At 39.7% G+C, this 17,500-nt stretch overlaps 1 protein-coding gene across 1 annotated transcript in view; it reads right to left on the bottom strand.

Moving 5' to 3' along the window:
• The window catches only part of LOC138040716 (uncharacterized), a 101,338-nt gene that overhangs the window by 70,975 nt on the left and 12,863 nt on the right, over nt 1-17,500 (bottom strand). The window contains 1 exon segment of the mRNA XM_068886391.1: nt 12,839-13,634. Coding sequence (XP_068742492.1) covers nt 12,839-13,634 — 796 coding nt within the window.

Raw genomic sequence — 17,500 nt, 5'->3', positions numbered from 1 at the left:
CAACAGGACCTTCGCGCCTCGTCAACACAAAAATCGGGGCTATTTTGGCTCTGTCCACAGACACGCTAGTGCAATTGGGGGAGAAAAAACTGCCGGAGCTTGATAAGCTAGTAAAACTAAATACGGATGCGTTGGCACTGGTAAGCCACGCGTCGTGTGAGCTATCGTTGCGGCGTCGTGACGCCATACTCACTTTGCACAAACACTAAAGCAGTTTATGTGCCTCGCTCGTCCCAAAAACATTGCTATTGTTTGGCGATAATCTGTAATCACGATTAAACGACATTTGGGCCTCAAACAAGATAAGTTAACCCACTTTCCCTGAACGACATAACCAAGGGAAAGCAGGCCGCTTCTCAAATAACAACAATGCTGTCTCGGATAACAGACAACGACGAGGACAAAATGTTTTGTCCAAAGACCGCTACTGGAAGCAGTACCCGCCAAAATCATTCCCCAAGTTGAAGACAAACTCACAAAAGAGGGGAAATCAGGGAAATCAGTGGCAGTAAATACAGCAGATGAATTGATTTTTAAAACTTTATAGGTAAGCAATTTAGCCGAGAATATGTCGAAGGTGATAAATTTTATATTGAGGATGCGGCTTCGATCAAAGCTGGCCAGTTGTCACGTAGACTGTGCGAATGGCGCAAAAATAACTTCTGACGCAGAAGTCTTGCGCACAGTTGCTGGGGAGAAAGTTGAGTTCACTTCTCTGCCGCATCAGACATGTTTCAACGGAGAAAAATAGTGTTATTACCCAAGAAATTCAACATTTATTGCCCAAAGAAGTTATTGTTGAGTTTGTTTCGGCGCAGGGTGATTCTATCTCCCCCATATTTCTCCGGCCCAAAGATGATGGGTCACATAGATTAATCTTGAATGTGAAAAGTTTAAATAAAAATGTGGTGCGTAGGCATTTTAAGATGTATTCAATTTGGACTGCTCTTAGCTTAATGTAAGCAAATTGTTATATGGCATCTGTGGATTTACGGAATGTGCCTCTAATGTTACTGGCACAATAACATTGCTTGGCAATCTCGGTTTTGTTCGTCACCCTAAAAAATCAGTTTTCATACCCACACAAATTCTAGTATATCTGGGGTTTGTTTTGAACTCAATCCATGTGACAGTATCACCTACTTTAGACAAGGCAAACAAGTTGAAGACAGTTGTAATTCAAATTCTGTCATGTAAAAGAGTGTGGATTCGTGAGGTGGCACAAGTTGTGGGCCTCATCATATCTAGTTTTCCAGGGGTAATGTATGACCCTCTGCATTTTCGCATTACAGAACATGAAAAATCTTAAGCCCTTACACAAAAAGCTGACAATTTTGATGCCTTTATGAGCTTGACACCATTTGCTAGAGAGGAGCTTCAGTAGTAGATCAGTTGTATAGATACTGCAGTCAATAAAATAGACAGATCTGACCAACAAATCATCATTCGTACTGATGCATCTACACAAGGATGGGGGTGCGCAGTAAATGACCTCTCTACAGGGGGGCTCTGGACAGCTACAGAGAAGGAAACCCAGATTAACTATCCTGAATTATTGGCTTACAAGCTTATAGAAAGCTAGTATCAGGAAGACAAGTCAGAGTCCTGGTTGATAACACAACAGTTCAGGTTATAGCTAATAAAATGGGCACCAGTCATTCAACTAAGTTGAATTTCTTAGTTAAAGCTATTTGGGATTGGTGTATTGCAAACAATAAATGGCTCACTGTTGCCTGAATTCCGGGGAAAGAGAACATTGAGGCAGACTCTGAATCTCGAAAATCTAGGCGTAACACAGAATAACAAAACATTATTTCAGCAATCGTGTGCACAACTTTGTTTTACCCCGAATCTTGATCTGTTTGCCTCTCACATTAATTATCAAGTCAAGCCATATATTTCATATCATCCAGACCCGGAAGCTTTTGCTGTCAAAGCTTTTCATTTGCCATGGAGTAACTAAATGTACAAGTTTTATGCTTTTCTTCCATTTAGCATAATAAGCTTACAGCTGTAGTCCTACAGAAGATTCAGAAAGAATAACCAGACAGGATTGTGGCTGTACCCCCAAGTGGCCCACCTAGACATGGTGGCCGGTGGCAATGAAGATGCTCGTCCAGGCACCAGTGGTTTTGCCGGCGACCGAGAGGACATTATATCTGCCCAGTCACTCAAACGAAAAACACCAACTTCACCAGAAACCATCCCTACTGATGTGCCACTTACCCGGAAACAACTCCAAAACAGAGGCTTTTCTTCTACAGGTACCAATAACATGGAAGCATCTTGGAGATCAGGGACCCGAAGGCACCTTGTAAAAATGGAAGCTATTTAGACCCGATAAAACACGTACTGCGAGTTTTTTGAACAGCTTAAAAAACATTCCACAATTAAAGAGCGTGTCCTTCTGGACTAAAAACAATGGTTCAAATTGTGAGAGGTGAATATTAGCATACAATAAAAACAAGCTATGCCTTATTAGTATTCTTTATATAAAGAATACTAGCGAGGAGTGTTTTATCAGGATATAAAGCTCATACACGTGACGTTTTATGGGTGTTTTGATAGGCTGTTAGACTCATGAATTATTAATGATTTTTTTTTAAACTCTAGTAAAAGGGAAGTTAATCCAATTTCGCCAACTGTCGCAGAAGGTGTAAACTTTATAGGAGAATTATATGATGAAGGTATAGGTTATAGTGGACTTAACACGGCACGGAGTGCATTATCTGCTATAATTACTCTGTCAAACAACATATCTTTTGGGTACCATCCTAGTGTGCCTAGATTTATGAAGGGAGTGTATGAAACTAGACCAAGTCTACCGAAATACCAAGAAATTTGGGATGTTTGTACCGTCCTTGATTTTTTACAAATGCTACCTCCTGTTCAATGACTCACCCTTAAAAACTTAACTATGAAACTTACTATGCTTTTGGCTCTGATCTCAGCCCAAAGATATCAAACATTAAAAGCATTATCTATTGATTACCTTAAACTTGGGCACAAAGAGTGCATTTTTTGCTTCACAAAATTGCTAAAAACATTTAGACCTGGAAACCACCAAGGTCCATTAGTGACTGAATCATTCATTCCTAATGAAAAACTCTGCCGTATCAAAGTACTAAAAGAATACCTTGAACGAACAAAAAACTAACAAGGAGGTACGTGTAACACTCAGTTGCTAATTAGTTACCAAAAGCCACATAAGGCAGTCGCCACAGATACACTATCTAGGTGGCTTAAAGAGGTAAACGTATTAAAGCAGTCTGATATTGAGAAGTTTACTGGACACAGCACAAGAGCAGCCTCATCGTCGGCAGCAAAACGGCTTAATGTCGATATTGCAACCATTTTGCAAGCGGCTGGCTGGGCTAACGCCTCAACGTTCAATAGGTTTTATAACAAGCCCTTACAAACTGACGACAATTTTGGTCAGGTTTTGTTAGATTCATGTATACAGAAAAATCATTGGGCGAATATTGTGCTATTATTGTACCCTGTCAAATTTTATATTATATTGTTTGTTGGGTTTGCCTCTTTGTTGGTTTGTTTTGACCCAAGCCCTCAAGCTTGTGATCCCAACACTTTGAAACTCTCACATGACTCCTTAGTGATGTAGTCCAATGACAAAATAGAATTTAAAAATTAAACAAGACTTACCTTAAGTTAAAGTTTGATTGTAATTCTATGAGTTATTGGACAAGGAAACTAAGGAGTCACCCATCCCAAACTATTTTCTTGATGTGTGATGGGGATTTTGTTTCCCTACCCTAAACACTTTTTTACTGAAGACTGAACACTTGACCTGCGCGCCCATATCTCACATGACTCCTTAGTTTCCTTGTCCAATAACTCATAGAATTACAATCAAACTTCAACTTAAGGTAAGTCTCGTTTAATTTTTTAATTTTGAGATAACATCTCTACTCTTACTTTCTCTAGCCTTGTCGATGTTGTAACTGAGCATTTCTGTGTACATGACAATATTTTGACACGGAAGAAGAGTACTCAAGGTCTTTCTTTAAAATCTGGATCTGGGCCAGTACAAACCTAGTTTTGTTCTATGCTCCATTTTTTAAAACTTGTTTCATACCTAGTCGGCGGGCAGTCCGCGTTTTGTAGCCGGCCCGCAGTCCGAGTTTTATACCTGGTCCCCATTTTATACCCGGTCCGCAGTCCGCAGTCCGCAATCCGCGGTCCTTATTTTATACTGACCGCCTATTTTTATTCTTCCGATTATACGATTGTCACGGTTTGCGTCCTACAAAACACAACCCCTAATAACGCAAACAACGCAAGACCACAGTAAAACTCAATTATTACTCGCACGAGTTGCGCCCGAACGAACACAACGCAAGAAAAGAACACATTAAATTTGATACTCGATTATTACACGTTCTAAAAGAGTTGCGCCCGATCGATATGTCCGGCTGCCAGATATCTGGGCACGGCCATGATCATTTCCGAGAAGGAAGAAGCAGGAAAACAAAGATTTAACAATGCAACACCTTCCAAGAGACCGATCTCTCACTTAAAATGCAATAACAAACTTTCTTACCTTCTGTTAGATAGCTTTCGCTCACAACAGCTCGGACCTTCAGTTCACTCCTTCTCTTCGCAATGAGCTTTGCAATGGTCATGCCATTCTGACCAGCGGACTTGAGAGAAGGGAGAGGACGTCATGTTTGCAACTCTGTCTATGAGGGAAGACGTAGACTGGTGAGGGGACGCAAGAGAGCAATACAATTTTGCTTGATCAAGTTGTCTTGTGTTTCGGATTTGCATTTATCTCGATTCAATTTAATTTCTTTATTCACGCTATTCTCAGTACTTACAGTAGCAAATATCTAATTTAGAAAGAAGCAGATATCGAGCTAGGGAAAAACATGTTATCCTCAAAGAAACTGATCGCTGCAGGAGCCCATCTGGAGCGTGCAGCGTCCATACAGCGTCTGTGAAACGGCGTTTTCACAAGTAGGTTTATTTTTAGACTAGCCCTTCCCGCGAATTAGGTCCAAAAACAAAGGCAGTTCCGGTTCGGTGACCCTATGACGTCAGCTTAATTTCTTGTAATTGGTCATCGGGCTCCTGTGGGATTCTAATTAGCGGGAAATTTAATCTAAAAATAACCTTACTTGTGAAAGCACCGTTGCACGAACACAGTAGAGTTGTAGGCTCTAGATGGGCTCCTGTCGCTGTTGCTATTGTACGGACGGTGTACAAAGTCATGACTTTTTACAGACGGGTCTCAGCGTTTGACACCATCGAGTGCAAATGATCATGGCATGAGGCTGAAATTTCCCTTGCTTTTGAAAAGCAAAATTACAACATTAAGAAACGATTTAGAATACAATTTTATGCCAAAGTTTAACGCTAATGCACCTATCAACGGGCATCACCCGGAGGACTTTGCAAAGGGCTCAGCCAAATATTTCAATTTCCCTCTGATAGATGGGGCCCCAGAGCAAGCAAAGTCAAGATATTGCCTCTCCTAGAGAGGTATAAGACTATCATAATTAACAAATGAAGAGGCCACGCATGTGACCTGTTCTGTTGTAAAGCACGGAGGAGGCGGATAGAGCACGAAAGAAATGTAGGAGAAACGCGAGATGTAGTCCGCGAGTGTATTCCCTATTTCTCGAAACACATCACAGGCGAGGCTTCTTTATTTGTTTTATGATAAAGAATTTCTTAATTGCCGCACGCATTCGGCTAAACTATTTGCAAAACTTTATTTTCTTAATCCTACGAGTGGCATCAGCTGTGCATCTGTACTGTCATAAAACACGATGTTTTAACCATTCAGAGTGCGCGTTATATCGAAACAGTTCGTATCAGCAGAAGCAAGATGGAAAAGGATTAATATAACAATTCCCGACGAGACGACCCAAGGCTCTAGGAAACTCAGTGTAGGAGAACATGCGCCATAGGGTTTTTATCGCCAAAAATTGGCGATGTGAACCTTACGGCGTCTGCTCAGTTCTCGTGTTAACATGAATGCACCAATTAGAGACGCTTTTGATTGTTTTTCACGAAGACCAATTGGAAGATGCTTTACTACACTTTGTTTCAGGGTTCCCCAGAGTTCTTCTCTCCCTCAGTCAAGAGAAGCTCTGGGGGTCGAGATTGGCCATGTTGCCGAAACAAACCACAAGGAGTTGGATGAGCCCGCATTCTTGTGTTTGGCGGCTACAATTTCATGCATGCAAACAACTTGAAATGACTCAGAGTTTCTCTTTACTAAGTACCTCGACTTTTCCCTGATGCGAGGTGTTAGAGAACAAAATCTCCCTGGTTTTTCCCAACCCCCAGGTAAGATTCTCGTTCAAATCTCCCTATAAGACCCTATAACGAGTGTAATTAGTGCGGGGTCCCCCCCACTCTTGGAGGTCGACCAGCGCAGTCATATTATCGTGAACACAAGATTTCTGCTCGTAAAAGGATGTGAGACTTGACATGCTTCGGATTGTTTCACAGCCGACAGAGAAGAACTAGCAAGTGGGATGGGATACTTCCACTTTGACAGCTTCGGGAACTACATTGTTCAGAACCTAATTTGTTATAGGACTATCAAGAACGGTTTTACGTTCAATTCGGCCATTTGTTTATGCTGGTACCTAAAATACTAACTGTATTTTTTACATACGGTTATTCCAGATTTGGCTTATAAACTTCTTGGCCAATTTAATTGCAAGAATGGCAAAAAAGTCACGGTAGTAGTATATTAACAACAAATGTAAGTTTCAACGGTAAACAAAAATAATACAGTAATCATCCATTAATTGCGGTTCTAAGTATGCAACAACTACTCCTTATACTGTATGGTAGCTGTTTTCGTTTGATAGGAATTGGGATTACCCAGATTTTACTGGACTGTCGAAACTGATGAAGTTGATTGACTATATTTGGTCGACTGCTAATTCCAAAAGTGTTTTTGTTGTAAGAAATCATGATCTGATGTCGTGGGAAATGGATTTCTCAGGTCAGAGATTTTGGCATTAGTCTACTGATAGGAATGAACGGAGCCGGTACGGCGATGACTTTTCTCAGTTCTCGAGCGAAAAAACAAATCTTAATTCGATCGTTCCGTTCTCATATGATGGAAATCACAAGGTATAGCGCAAACATTGCAGTCCGTTTTCAACTGAACACATCTCTGTTTACAAAAATTAAAATTAAAAGATATCTCGTTAGAATGAAGAAACCAAACGCTGAAAAAAAAAAAGCTCAGTCTTGGTCTTGCTTCCCCTGTGAAACGCTAGGTACATCCCTGTGCATTTCTAAGCACACCCACAAAAAACCGTTAGTACTAGCAGGAATGCAAAACGAAAGCTTCGGATATATGGCATCTCATATGGCACCTTTTTACCTTTTAATTTAATCATAAACAAGATAACTTCAACCACATTGCCATTTTAAAGCAATTTAAACAAAGTTTCTTGACATTAAAAGACACCAAGGCGCCTCAACTTGACGACTCCTCAAATGTCATGTGATGTTCGTAGTGCACAAGAAGAAGCTCCTTGCTGCTCAACTCCTCCTGGCAAAGCCAACAGATGTGCTTTTCAGCCTGGTTTGAATGATGTTCTCGCCTGGTGCAGCGATGATGGATTTCAACTTCAAGTTTTTTTGTACTTGCAGAACGTTCTTGTGCTATTTCAAGTTTTCGGAGACTTTTTTTCTGTTGCTATCGCCTCGTGGATCCACAGCTACTTTGACAATGTTATGACGAAATTCATGATCAATAACAGGACAGACGCATGAAAAACTGACATCAATTTGTTATATTTATAGTGGAAGTGCAGTTTGCTATCAAGTTGGTTCACAGGCACCCCACTTTTAATAATTGAAAGAAACATAATTTTAAGACCTCCAAGTGGCAGGAGGCAACCAGTTGGCTATTTACAAAGCGTGGTAGAGTTGAATCCGGGACAACTGGAAACAAATTGAAACAAGAGCCTAGAACATGATTTGAACCCCAGGGCAACCGCATGCTAAAACCAACGCCCTAATCACTGGACCACGCCACCTCCCATATTGCAACCTGCAACCTGCAATCTGCGACCTGCAAATAACACCAACCGTAAAGGAAAGTTGTAGACTGCTTTGGATTAATTCTATCGTGCTTGATGGATGATTCTTTGGTGATGAAAATGAATTACCTTTTTCAGGTTTATTTCATATCTCCATTCAATTTAATGTGTTTATTCACACTTAATCAAATCACAGGTTATGGATTCCAATCCTGTTGAAGCAACCTGAACTTTTCAGGTGTCCACAAGAGACAATTGCTCAAATTGTCCATATAAGTGAGAGTATGTCATTTTTCCTTTACCTTTTTCGTACTAGTCTATCTACTATCCTCAATGTATCTACTATAGAAAAGATCATTTAGAGAAAGAAAAAAAAAATGTTATCCTCAAAGAAATTGATTGCTGGTGTACTGTATCCAAAGTAGCATGGATGTTCAGGTTTAACATCATCGAGTGCAAGCAGAAGCCCATAAACAGGAGGATACAACTCCAACACAACAATCTCGGACAAAACCTGTTGAGACAAAAGAACATTTTTGGTACTCCAACAAGTTATCCAAATATACCGCTTAAAACCTACCCTTTTCCCTCCCCCCAACCTCAATATTGATTTATCTTGGTCCGAAATATACTGTAGAACATATGACGATACTCAGGAACATTGACTAAGGAGGGGGGGGGGGGGAGGGGAGTGGGAAGGGGAGAGTAAGTAGGCATGTTTAAAAATGAATGCGAATTTGTGTTACTGTCTCAACAGTTTTGTCCGAGATTGTAGGTCGATACATGTAACGCCATTTTCACAAATCAAGCTTTCTTTAGACAAGTTCTCAAATAAAAGTTTGGTTCTTAAATAAGATTCTCAATCTGATGGGTAATGATTTCTCCTGCAAGACTTATGATTAGCTGGAAAGGTCTGGCTTTTCGGGAAAACCAATCTAAAACTATATTGGTCTGTTAAAGCGGCGTTGCACAAATACAATGAAGTTGTATGCTTCTAGTCGTGGGCTAAAAGTTTAAAGAACATTTGCTATTGAAGTTTATTAAAACAGAAGACCTAAGATTAAGTTATGAAAGTCTCTTTCTCTGTCCATCAATTAAATGTATTAAAATTAAATCTGGTTACTCAACAACAAATAATTGTATTCTCTCCAAAAACTATTACGAGGCATATTCTAAAATAAAGAAGGTCTTGATTCCCAAATCTTTGACGCCAAGAACTTACTACAGGATTCTTTGCCTGAAGAAATTAAATTAAGATTGCTAACTAATCTCTCATTTACTTTTTTTGCTAACATGAGGTACCCAATCAAAGAGCAGGTGGTCGCGCGGATTGTCGGAGTGGTCCTGGTGACCAGGGTCATCGTCCTAACCGAGAGATTACGGTCATCATTGTGGTTGTGGTGGTCACTCGTCCGTAGTCATTGTGGCTATGGATGATCATCATGCATAGTGCCCATGGTACTCCAGATGTTTACGGTGGTCCCGGTAGTCATGGTAGCCACGTTGTTCCCAGTGCTCACGACAATCATGGTAGTCACGGTCGTTATAGTGGTGAAGATTGTAATGCCGATCATGGTTGTAATATGTCCATGGTCATAGGTCATTCTTAATGAGAGCAAACCGAGGTCGCTTTCCTGCAATTCTTTTGGTATTTGCGTTTGTTAGCCAAAATGACATATCTAATGAGAAACCTACCTTGGATTAAAATCCAAAAACACAAGTAGTTGTTAAAGCTTTCAGGCCATTTTGATTGACTTTACCATCAAGCACTGGGGAACTAGCCTTGCATTTTATTGCAAAATAATTCTTGTTATCTCCTATTTGACATTCATACTGGTTACCCATTTTGGTGCTCGCACTATTTTTTGCAAAAATTGTTTAATTAACACAAATATACAACAATGACAAGAATAACGTGAAGAACCCATTTAACAAATTTGACGAAATTCATTGTCAATAACAGGACAGACGTATGAAAAACTGATATCAATTTGTTAAAATAAAGTCAAAGCTCGAGAAGAACGCGAGACAAAAATGCAAGAAAATTCAATTTTATTCAATCTGACGGAGCCAAATTCATAAGTTGCCTCGCTCCCTTATTGGCTAATGAAATAAAAAGAGAGACTTTCTATTGGTTAAAAAGTGACAGATCGACGTTTCACAAAATTTTCCATAAATTAAATTCTTCGAAACGCATAAATTATAAATTTATGTGTCTGTCCGCTTATTGACCATAAAAATTAGCCAATGAGCTCGCGAGAATTTTGCAGTCATTGTAAAAAATGCTGTTTACAGACGCCAGATTACAATCTGCTGATTACATCGTTTCTCTGAGTGTTATTGCGTGTTACAATGCTACCGGAAGAGAAAGAGAACAAAGAAAGAAAGTCCTTGGAAAGCCCACTCTCGAAAAAACATTCTTAGGGACTTTTTTAGCAGTAGCGATCTCTTTTAGAATGACGAGTCTTTCATGCAGCCGCAAAAGGAAAGTCCGGAATTAAAGCTCATCCTCCCGCCCATGCACCAGCACAAAAAATATAACATTTTGAAGGAAGAATACAGTGATTTAGTGTCGGTCCATCAGTCGACCTAACGTGGCAACCGTATAAGAGTTTACATGAATTTAATAAGATCTGTTCTCGTGCTTTTTCATACCATCAAGACTAAGGCTATGAGAGACTAAGAGGTGGTCTAATGTTTGCTTCTCGCTTTTGCAAAAGGTGAAGCGATCACTGTTTTTTTATGCCATATCGGTATAAGCTCGCTTGAGTGGGTAATATGTTCTGTAAAATCTTGTATACTGAAACATTTGAAGCTTTACTTCTTGGATGCCACCTTCAACTATATTGGGTAACTACCTTCAACTATGTTGGTCTAACTTAAGTTTCATTCTTTTAAAATTTTCTTACTTTATAACGAAAGTAGTAATTTCATTTTTAAGTGGTTAATGATTTCCTTTTAAGATAAAAGTTGCACGCAGTTAATGCAATCTGCTTAAAGAAAAGTTTGTAAATAGCCAACACTTCAACTCCTATCAGTTCTAATGGTTGGCTCTGGCATGTGACTATCTAGTCTCAGCCACTTCTGTGTTCAAAGGGAGACCAGCATGTCACTGGTACGAGTCTGCAAGTCACAATTTGGAAGTTAAGATGATATTGAATGAAACAAACAAAATAAATTTGAAGCGCGGGTTATAGACGAAGGGGTAAAGTGATCCTCACCCTCATCTTGACAATTTAAAGCACTTTTCTCTCATAGACACCCACATATGACGTCGAGTCAAGGAATCGAACCCAGGCCACATTACTGGGAAGCGAGTGCTCTCACAACTGCGCCATTCCTGCACATTTTTGACTGTAACAAGAAAATCTTTTTGATACTTGTTTTTTTCGATATGGAACTGCGCAAGACGGGATTTTTTATGAGCACCACAGTCATTCTCGCCTAGTACTCTGCACATTTGTTGAAGAAACCCCAGTGAAAAGATTTAACACTTTACCACACGGTTTTATTCACTAACCCAAAATCAAACTAGGGTACTGATATATTCGTAGAACAAGGCTGTGAGCTTGGCGGGCATAGATTTGAGATGTTGTCACATGACGTTTCCGTGTATGACTCCCTTTGGTACCTAACGAATCTTTGATTTAATTAGAAATCCTTTACAATCTTGTCTTTTCTTTTGCGTAACAACAACAACAAGATTTATGTTAACATTTACGTCTATATGATATATTTTGGATTTCATAATCCTAAAGAAAACTAGTTCGTAAAGTGAAGTTCATATGGTGGCAATGCACACTTGACCTTAGAAACAGAATGTGACTGCCTGGAAATTTTCCAAAGTAAGGAAACAAGTTTTTCCTCCAGGAAAACTTCGATATGCAACAATTTGGTGGTTAAGATGCATTTGCAGAAAATGAGAGGTGCTATGCTTAGTGGTTCCGAGGTCGTTAGTATTTCACCGTTGATTCTTCTCGGGAACCATCGTTGGTGTCACAATCACAAAACATATAGCTCACTGGCAAAGAACGGTTCCTTCGGATCGATTTGACTTATAGGATAAAGATCGGGGGTAGTTTGTGAATAGGCACTTTTCTGGAAAAGAATTTCTTATCTTCTCTTTAGGATAGGACTTGCTAATTGTTTTCCCATAAACCATGTAAATTGTGCTGCCGGTTATTTTAAGCTGCCTGGGGTTAAAGAGGCCCGTTGCTTAAAAAAACGTCGTTTCTAGGGGAACCTTTAAAATACTATTTTGAAAACACATAAAAGGGCAATGCCAATAGTTTGAACTGGTATAGCCCCCCCCACCCCCCCCCAAAAAAAAAAAAAAAAAAAAAAAAACTGCGTTTAGTTATGTAAACAATGGTCTAATTTTCAACGCTCCTTAGAAAAGGCTGAACGTGTATGGCGGGGAAGCAACTTCCAACGAAACATAACAACGAGCAAATGGAACGTTTTTTAAATTTACCAACGCAACACCATTATAGCGGAAAGGCTAAAACTTTCTAAAACAAAATTCATTAAAAAGCCACCCAGCTACTTTAGGTTGATGGCTCCTCAGACGTCATATGATTCTGATAGTGTGCAAGAAGAAGCTCCTCGCTGCACAACTCCTCTTGACAAAGCCAACAGCTGTACTTTTCACCCTGTCGAGTGCAGGGGCGATGGATCTCTACTTCGTGTTCACTTGCACTTGCAGAACTTTCTAGTGCTTTTTCATGTTTCCTAACACTTGTTCTGTTGCGAAAAAACTTTCCTTTTGGCTTACGTTTGTAACGCTTCTCTCTAGCATGGACTCTTTCGTGTTTCCTTAAATGTGCTGCTTGGCGAAAACACTTGCCACACTGTTTACATTCATAGAGGTTCTCCCCAGAATGCACTCTTTCGTGTCTCCTTAAATGTCCTGCTTGGCTAAAACACTTGCCACATTGTTTGCATTCATAAGGTTTCTCTCCAGTATGGACTCTTTCATGTTTCTTTAAGCTTCCTGCTTCGCTAAAACACTTGCCACAATGTTTGCATTCATAAGGTTTTTCTCCAGTATGGACTCTTTCATGTATCTTTAAGCTTCCTGCTACGCTAAAACACTTGCCACATTGTTTGCATTCATAAGGTTTCTCTCCAGTATGGACTCTTTCATGTTTCTTTAAGCTTCCTGCTTCACTAAAACACTTGCCACAATGTTGAAAGTTATAAGGCTTCTCTCCAGTATGGACTCTTTCATGTCTCCCTAAATTTCCTGCTTTGCTAAAACACTTGCCACAATGTTGGCATTTATAAGGCTTTCCTCCAGCGTGGACTCTTTCATGTATCTTTAAGCTTCCTGCTCGGCTAAAAAATTTACCACATTGTTTGCATTCATAAGGTTTCTCTCCAGTATGGACTCTTCCATGTTTCTTTAAGCTTCCTGCTTCGCTAAAACACTTGCCACAATGTTGGCAGTTATAAGGCTTCTCTCCAGTGTGGACTCTTTCATGTATGTTTAAGCTTCCTGCTCGGCTAAAAAATTTACCACATTGTTTGCATTCATAAGGTTTCTCTCCAGTATGCACTCTTTCGTGGCTCCTCAAATCTCCTGCTTGGCCAAAAGATCTTGACATCATTAACAGATTGTGATTTCACTTAAGACTAAAATGCAAAAGAAAAAAAAGTTATTTCCATCAACAACGTCCAACAGACACCTCAGTCAAAGTCAAGTCATTAATCTTCTTTTAACTTACAAAAAACGATTTTGTGTATTAATTTGTTAATAGAAGTTAATGACCTGATATATATTGTACACATCACGTGTCATATGGTATTCATCGTGCTATCGTTTCGTTCAGTTTCCCGCTCAGTTGCTGATTTGTACCTTACCGTCCGTTTCTCCCTAGGCAGATTTGTCCCAAATGGAAATTACATGTAGCTGCCCAGCGATGGCCCACAGCCATGGTGATATCGTCATCATCGCATTCATTAATAGGAAGTTAATAAAAAGACAATGAACACGGTACATACAATTGCGTTAAGTGTTCTAAGAAATTACGGAGTTAGTGACGCGAAGAAAAGAAAACTTCTTAAAGATAATCAGATTTAGCAGAAGAAAATAAAACGCCTTAAATAATTAGAGTTAACAGAAGATATTAACTTTAAGTAACAAGAGAACAAATACAAAAGGTGTGCATCTAAGTGCTATATTTCCGATAACGATGTCAAACAGCAATTCCAAGTGTTGTAGTAAGCAAATTTGTCTTTTCTTCAGTCTTGTAATCATCCAATTGCTGGCACTGTGTGTAGATTTCATGACAACGACCTTGTTATGTTAAGTATATACAGCCCTTTTAAAATCGTTAATTTCCAAAACAGAAAATTTCACTTAACCTAAAGGAAAAATAAAACTGTGCTTATCAATCTCAATAAGATCAATCGCTGTATGTTCGATTTCACGACGTGGCTGAAATTTACAACATGCCTCCCTGAAAATGCGCGAAGCGACCAATACATTCGATTTTTATCGCAATGGAGACAAATTTATTACTAGCCACGACAATGATGTATTTGTCTCGTGTCCAAAACGGCCGCCATACTTAATTAGTTTATTCGGCAACATACATTTTAACCAGGTCTTTTAAAGGGTTTCCCTAGCCGACAACAGGTTGTCAACTAAGGAAACCAGTACTATAAACAGTGTACTCGCTTAATATTTACTCCCTTTACATTGATAACAAGACGCTGAAGTCAGCGTTCAGTCAGGATACTCTTAACGGCATGGAAATTTTTTTACAGTACAAGATTTGAGAGAAATTTCTTTGGAAGTTTCCTTGAGGACGAGTATGAAAACTGAACCCTTCACACCATGGTGATTGAAAACACCAATTTCCTTTGAACTGAAACTCGTAGCTAGTGTAAAATTAATGTATTTTCTATTGGTCTGCGTTTGAATTCTTCTAATTTGAAGGGTTTTTATGGGTTGTTATCAGGTGTTTTCTAGGTGTTTTAGTAGTCCTCCGGAATATTCCCATCGAGTTACCAGGCTATTTAAGCAGCTAGCAAGTTTTGGTTGTTTTCTCACTCTCGCAATACAACACTGACGTTCTCAGCTAGTTCCACCCCACCTCTTGATTGTACAGATTTTTTCTTTTATGTGTCCTTTTCTTTGTCCGTTCAGAACTTGCTGGAAATACCGCCAACAGGTGCTCCCGGTGCGGTTGGTTTGGTCACGGGGCTGAAGCATGTAAAATTGGTTGGTTCCAAGGCCTTCCATCGAAGAAAAGTGCCTTCTTTACTACCCCTCATGCTCGGTCAGGAGCAGGAATCACCTACGATGGTTTCTCCTAATTAATGTATGGTACAGGTAACAAATCTTCCTTTAGATCTAAGCGAGTACCAGGAATTGTCTGAGGTCAAAGTTCATTTGCCCGTTTAAGGAGAAGTATTGGTTGCTAATAGATATTTCAGTTTTGTGCATGCAGATAATCGTATTGAATTGGAAATCCAATGGGTTCCTCGAACTGACCTTTTATTGGTCGTCTTATTGACAATGGCGATTGACAGTTTGGTGATGCCCGTTTCCAGCTGTATCTAGAGAATTAAGGGAGAAAACATTTTACGTTCTCCCATATAAAAAGGGGAAGGATACTCGCCGTCTCGCTTAGGGGTGTAAATTTCGGATTTTGTTCTCAGTTAAGGTGTTCTGGGCAATTTGAAAACGCAATCATATATAGCAGTGAAGGTCTCCTTTAGGGTTGCGCGCGAAGAAATATAAAAGGGTATGTGTATATTTTTATATTTCTTCACGAAGGTGAAAGTATTAGATGATATTGTCTTTGCCATCATTAAAAATCACCATATTTTTTAGTTATCTGTCTTCTAATATGGTCTCTTTTAGGGGTCAAAAAAAGCCTGGGCAACGACCAGATTGGTCTCATTTGAGATTTAATTTAAAATTTCCGACGAGCATCCCTCCCCTTTTTATCTGGGACAGGAGTCAAGTAATGGCAGAAATCAATTGGTTTCCTTCTCAGCATAATTCTATTTGTTAAACCCAAAGCTGAAGAATGGCACAGTTTTCAAAGCGTATCCCGACAAGTGAAGCTTTGGTGTAAAGCTCGCCATTTTTTAAATCTGGCTTCTGCATAAAATCTCCTCAGCCAACTTGTCCTTTGCGTCGTCTACCTTTTTTTCCTTGAGATATTCTCGAAAAACGTTGAGTGCAACTTTTGTTCCTTTCTTAGTATTCTCGCTGTTGTTTTGATCAACTAAAGGTGTCACAAGAGCGTGGTTTCATTTGCGCATGAGCATAATATTATTTGCAGAAAAACAATAGTGTGAATGCATAATTCATTTGTCCTGTTTTCGTAATGAAGTACGGACCTGTGCGGAAATTATTCCGAATCACCTTGTGGGCGAAACCTTCTGATACCAGATTTAACAATACAACACCTTTCAGCAGACTGACCTCTCACTTGAAATACAGCAATTAACTTTCTTACCTTCTTTAAGAGAGTTTCCGACCACAACAGCTTGAAAGCTGGGCTAGATTCTAGAATGCCCGGCCACTAAAATCTGGAACTTAAAAACCTGCTCCCGAGGTCCCGCAGTTATCTATTTTTACAGTCCGTATTAAACGCGGGCAGCAGACAGCAGACAGTGGACTGCGGACCCGGTCTGCGGACCGGGTATAAAACACGGACTGGGTATAAAATGCGGACTGAAGGTTGCGGACTAGGCACAAAACGGGGACTGAGTAAAAAGCACTGTGAAAAAGGGCACAAAGCAACGAAATGGCGACGGGTTGACGACGTCATGAACTGAAGTCCGATTACAGGATGATGAAAAAAATGTTTTGCGTCATAATTATCAACTATAGCGTTAAAGTGGATTTTTTTTGGCTTCTAAAAACGACGATCAATAGCTTAAGGTTTTAGTTGAAATTGGAAAACGTTTGTATGTTGTATTTATCAGAGGTAAAACACGAAAGTAATTAATGAAAGCCTTCGTGGGTCATCAGCTTTATGTTTGTTTATGAGAAATTTGAAGGACTTCAGTGGGAGATGCTGATTTCAACATTGTTTTATTTTGACCCGAGACCACACAAAAATAACTGGAAGCGTGGATATATATTGAACATCACGCAAAGCGAGACCAAAACTATCTCGACCTGATATGCAAGCGTTATTTTCCCTCGAACAATGCACAAATATTTACTCATTGCGCATCCCGTGCACATGACCCCATGTGCCCTGCCAGTCATTTACATATCTTCGGAACAGATGCCACTGTGATGTTTGGACGGGGATCTCTTTATCTAATAGCAAAATTAATGTTTTGTTGCTATTGATACAACTTTTTGTTCGCCTCAGTGTCGCACGGGTCCGTCTGTAAACAGCATTTGACCAAGAGAACAACTGCCATAGTTCATGTCCTGATTTACGCGTACACACAACCGACTTTATCTGAAGCCTCTTACGCAGACTTTG

This window comes from Montipora capricornis, chromosome 3 (genome assembly GCF_036669925.1).
Source record: "Montipora capricornis isolate CH-2021 chromosome 3, ASM3666992v2, whole genome shotgun sequence".
NCBI classification, from domain to species: Eukaryota; Metazoa; Cnidaria; class Anthozoa; order Scleractinia; family Acroporidae; genus Montipora; species Montipora capricornis.
Note: the sequence above shows the minus strand (reverse complement) of the source record. Positions and strands in the feature narration are given on the sequence as shown.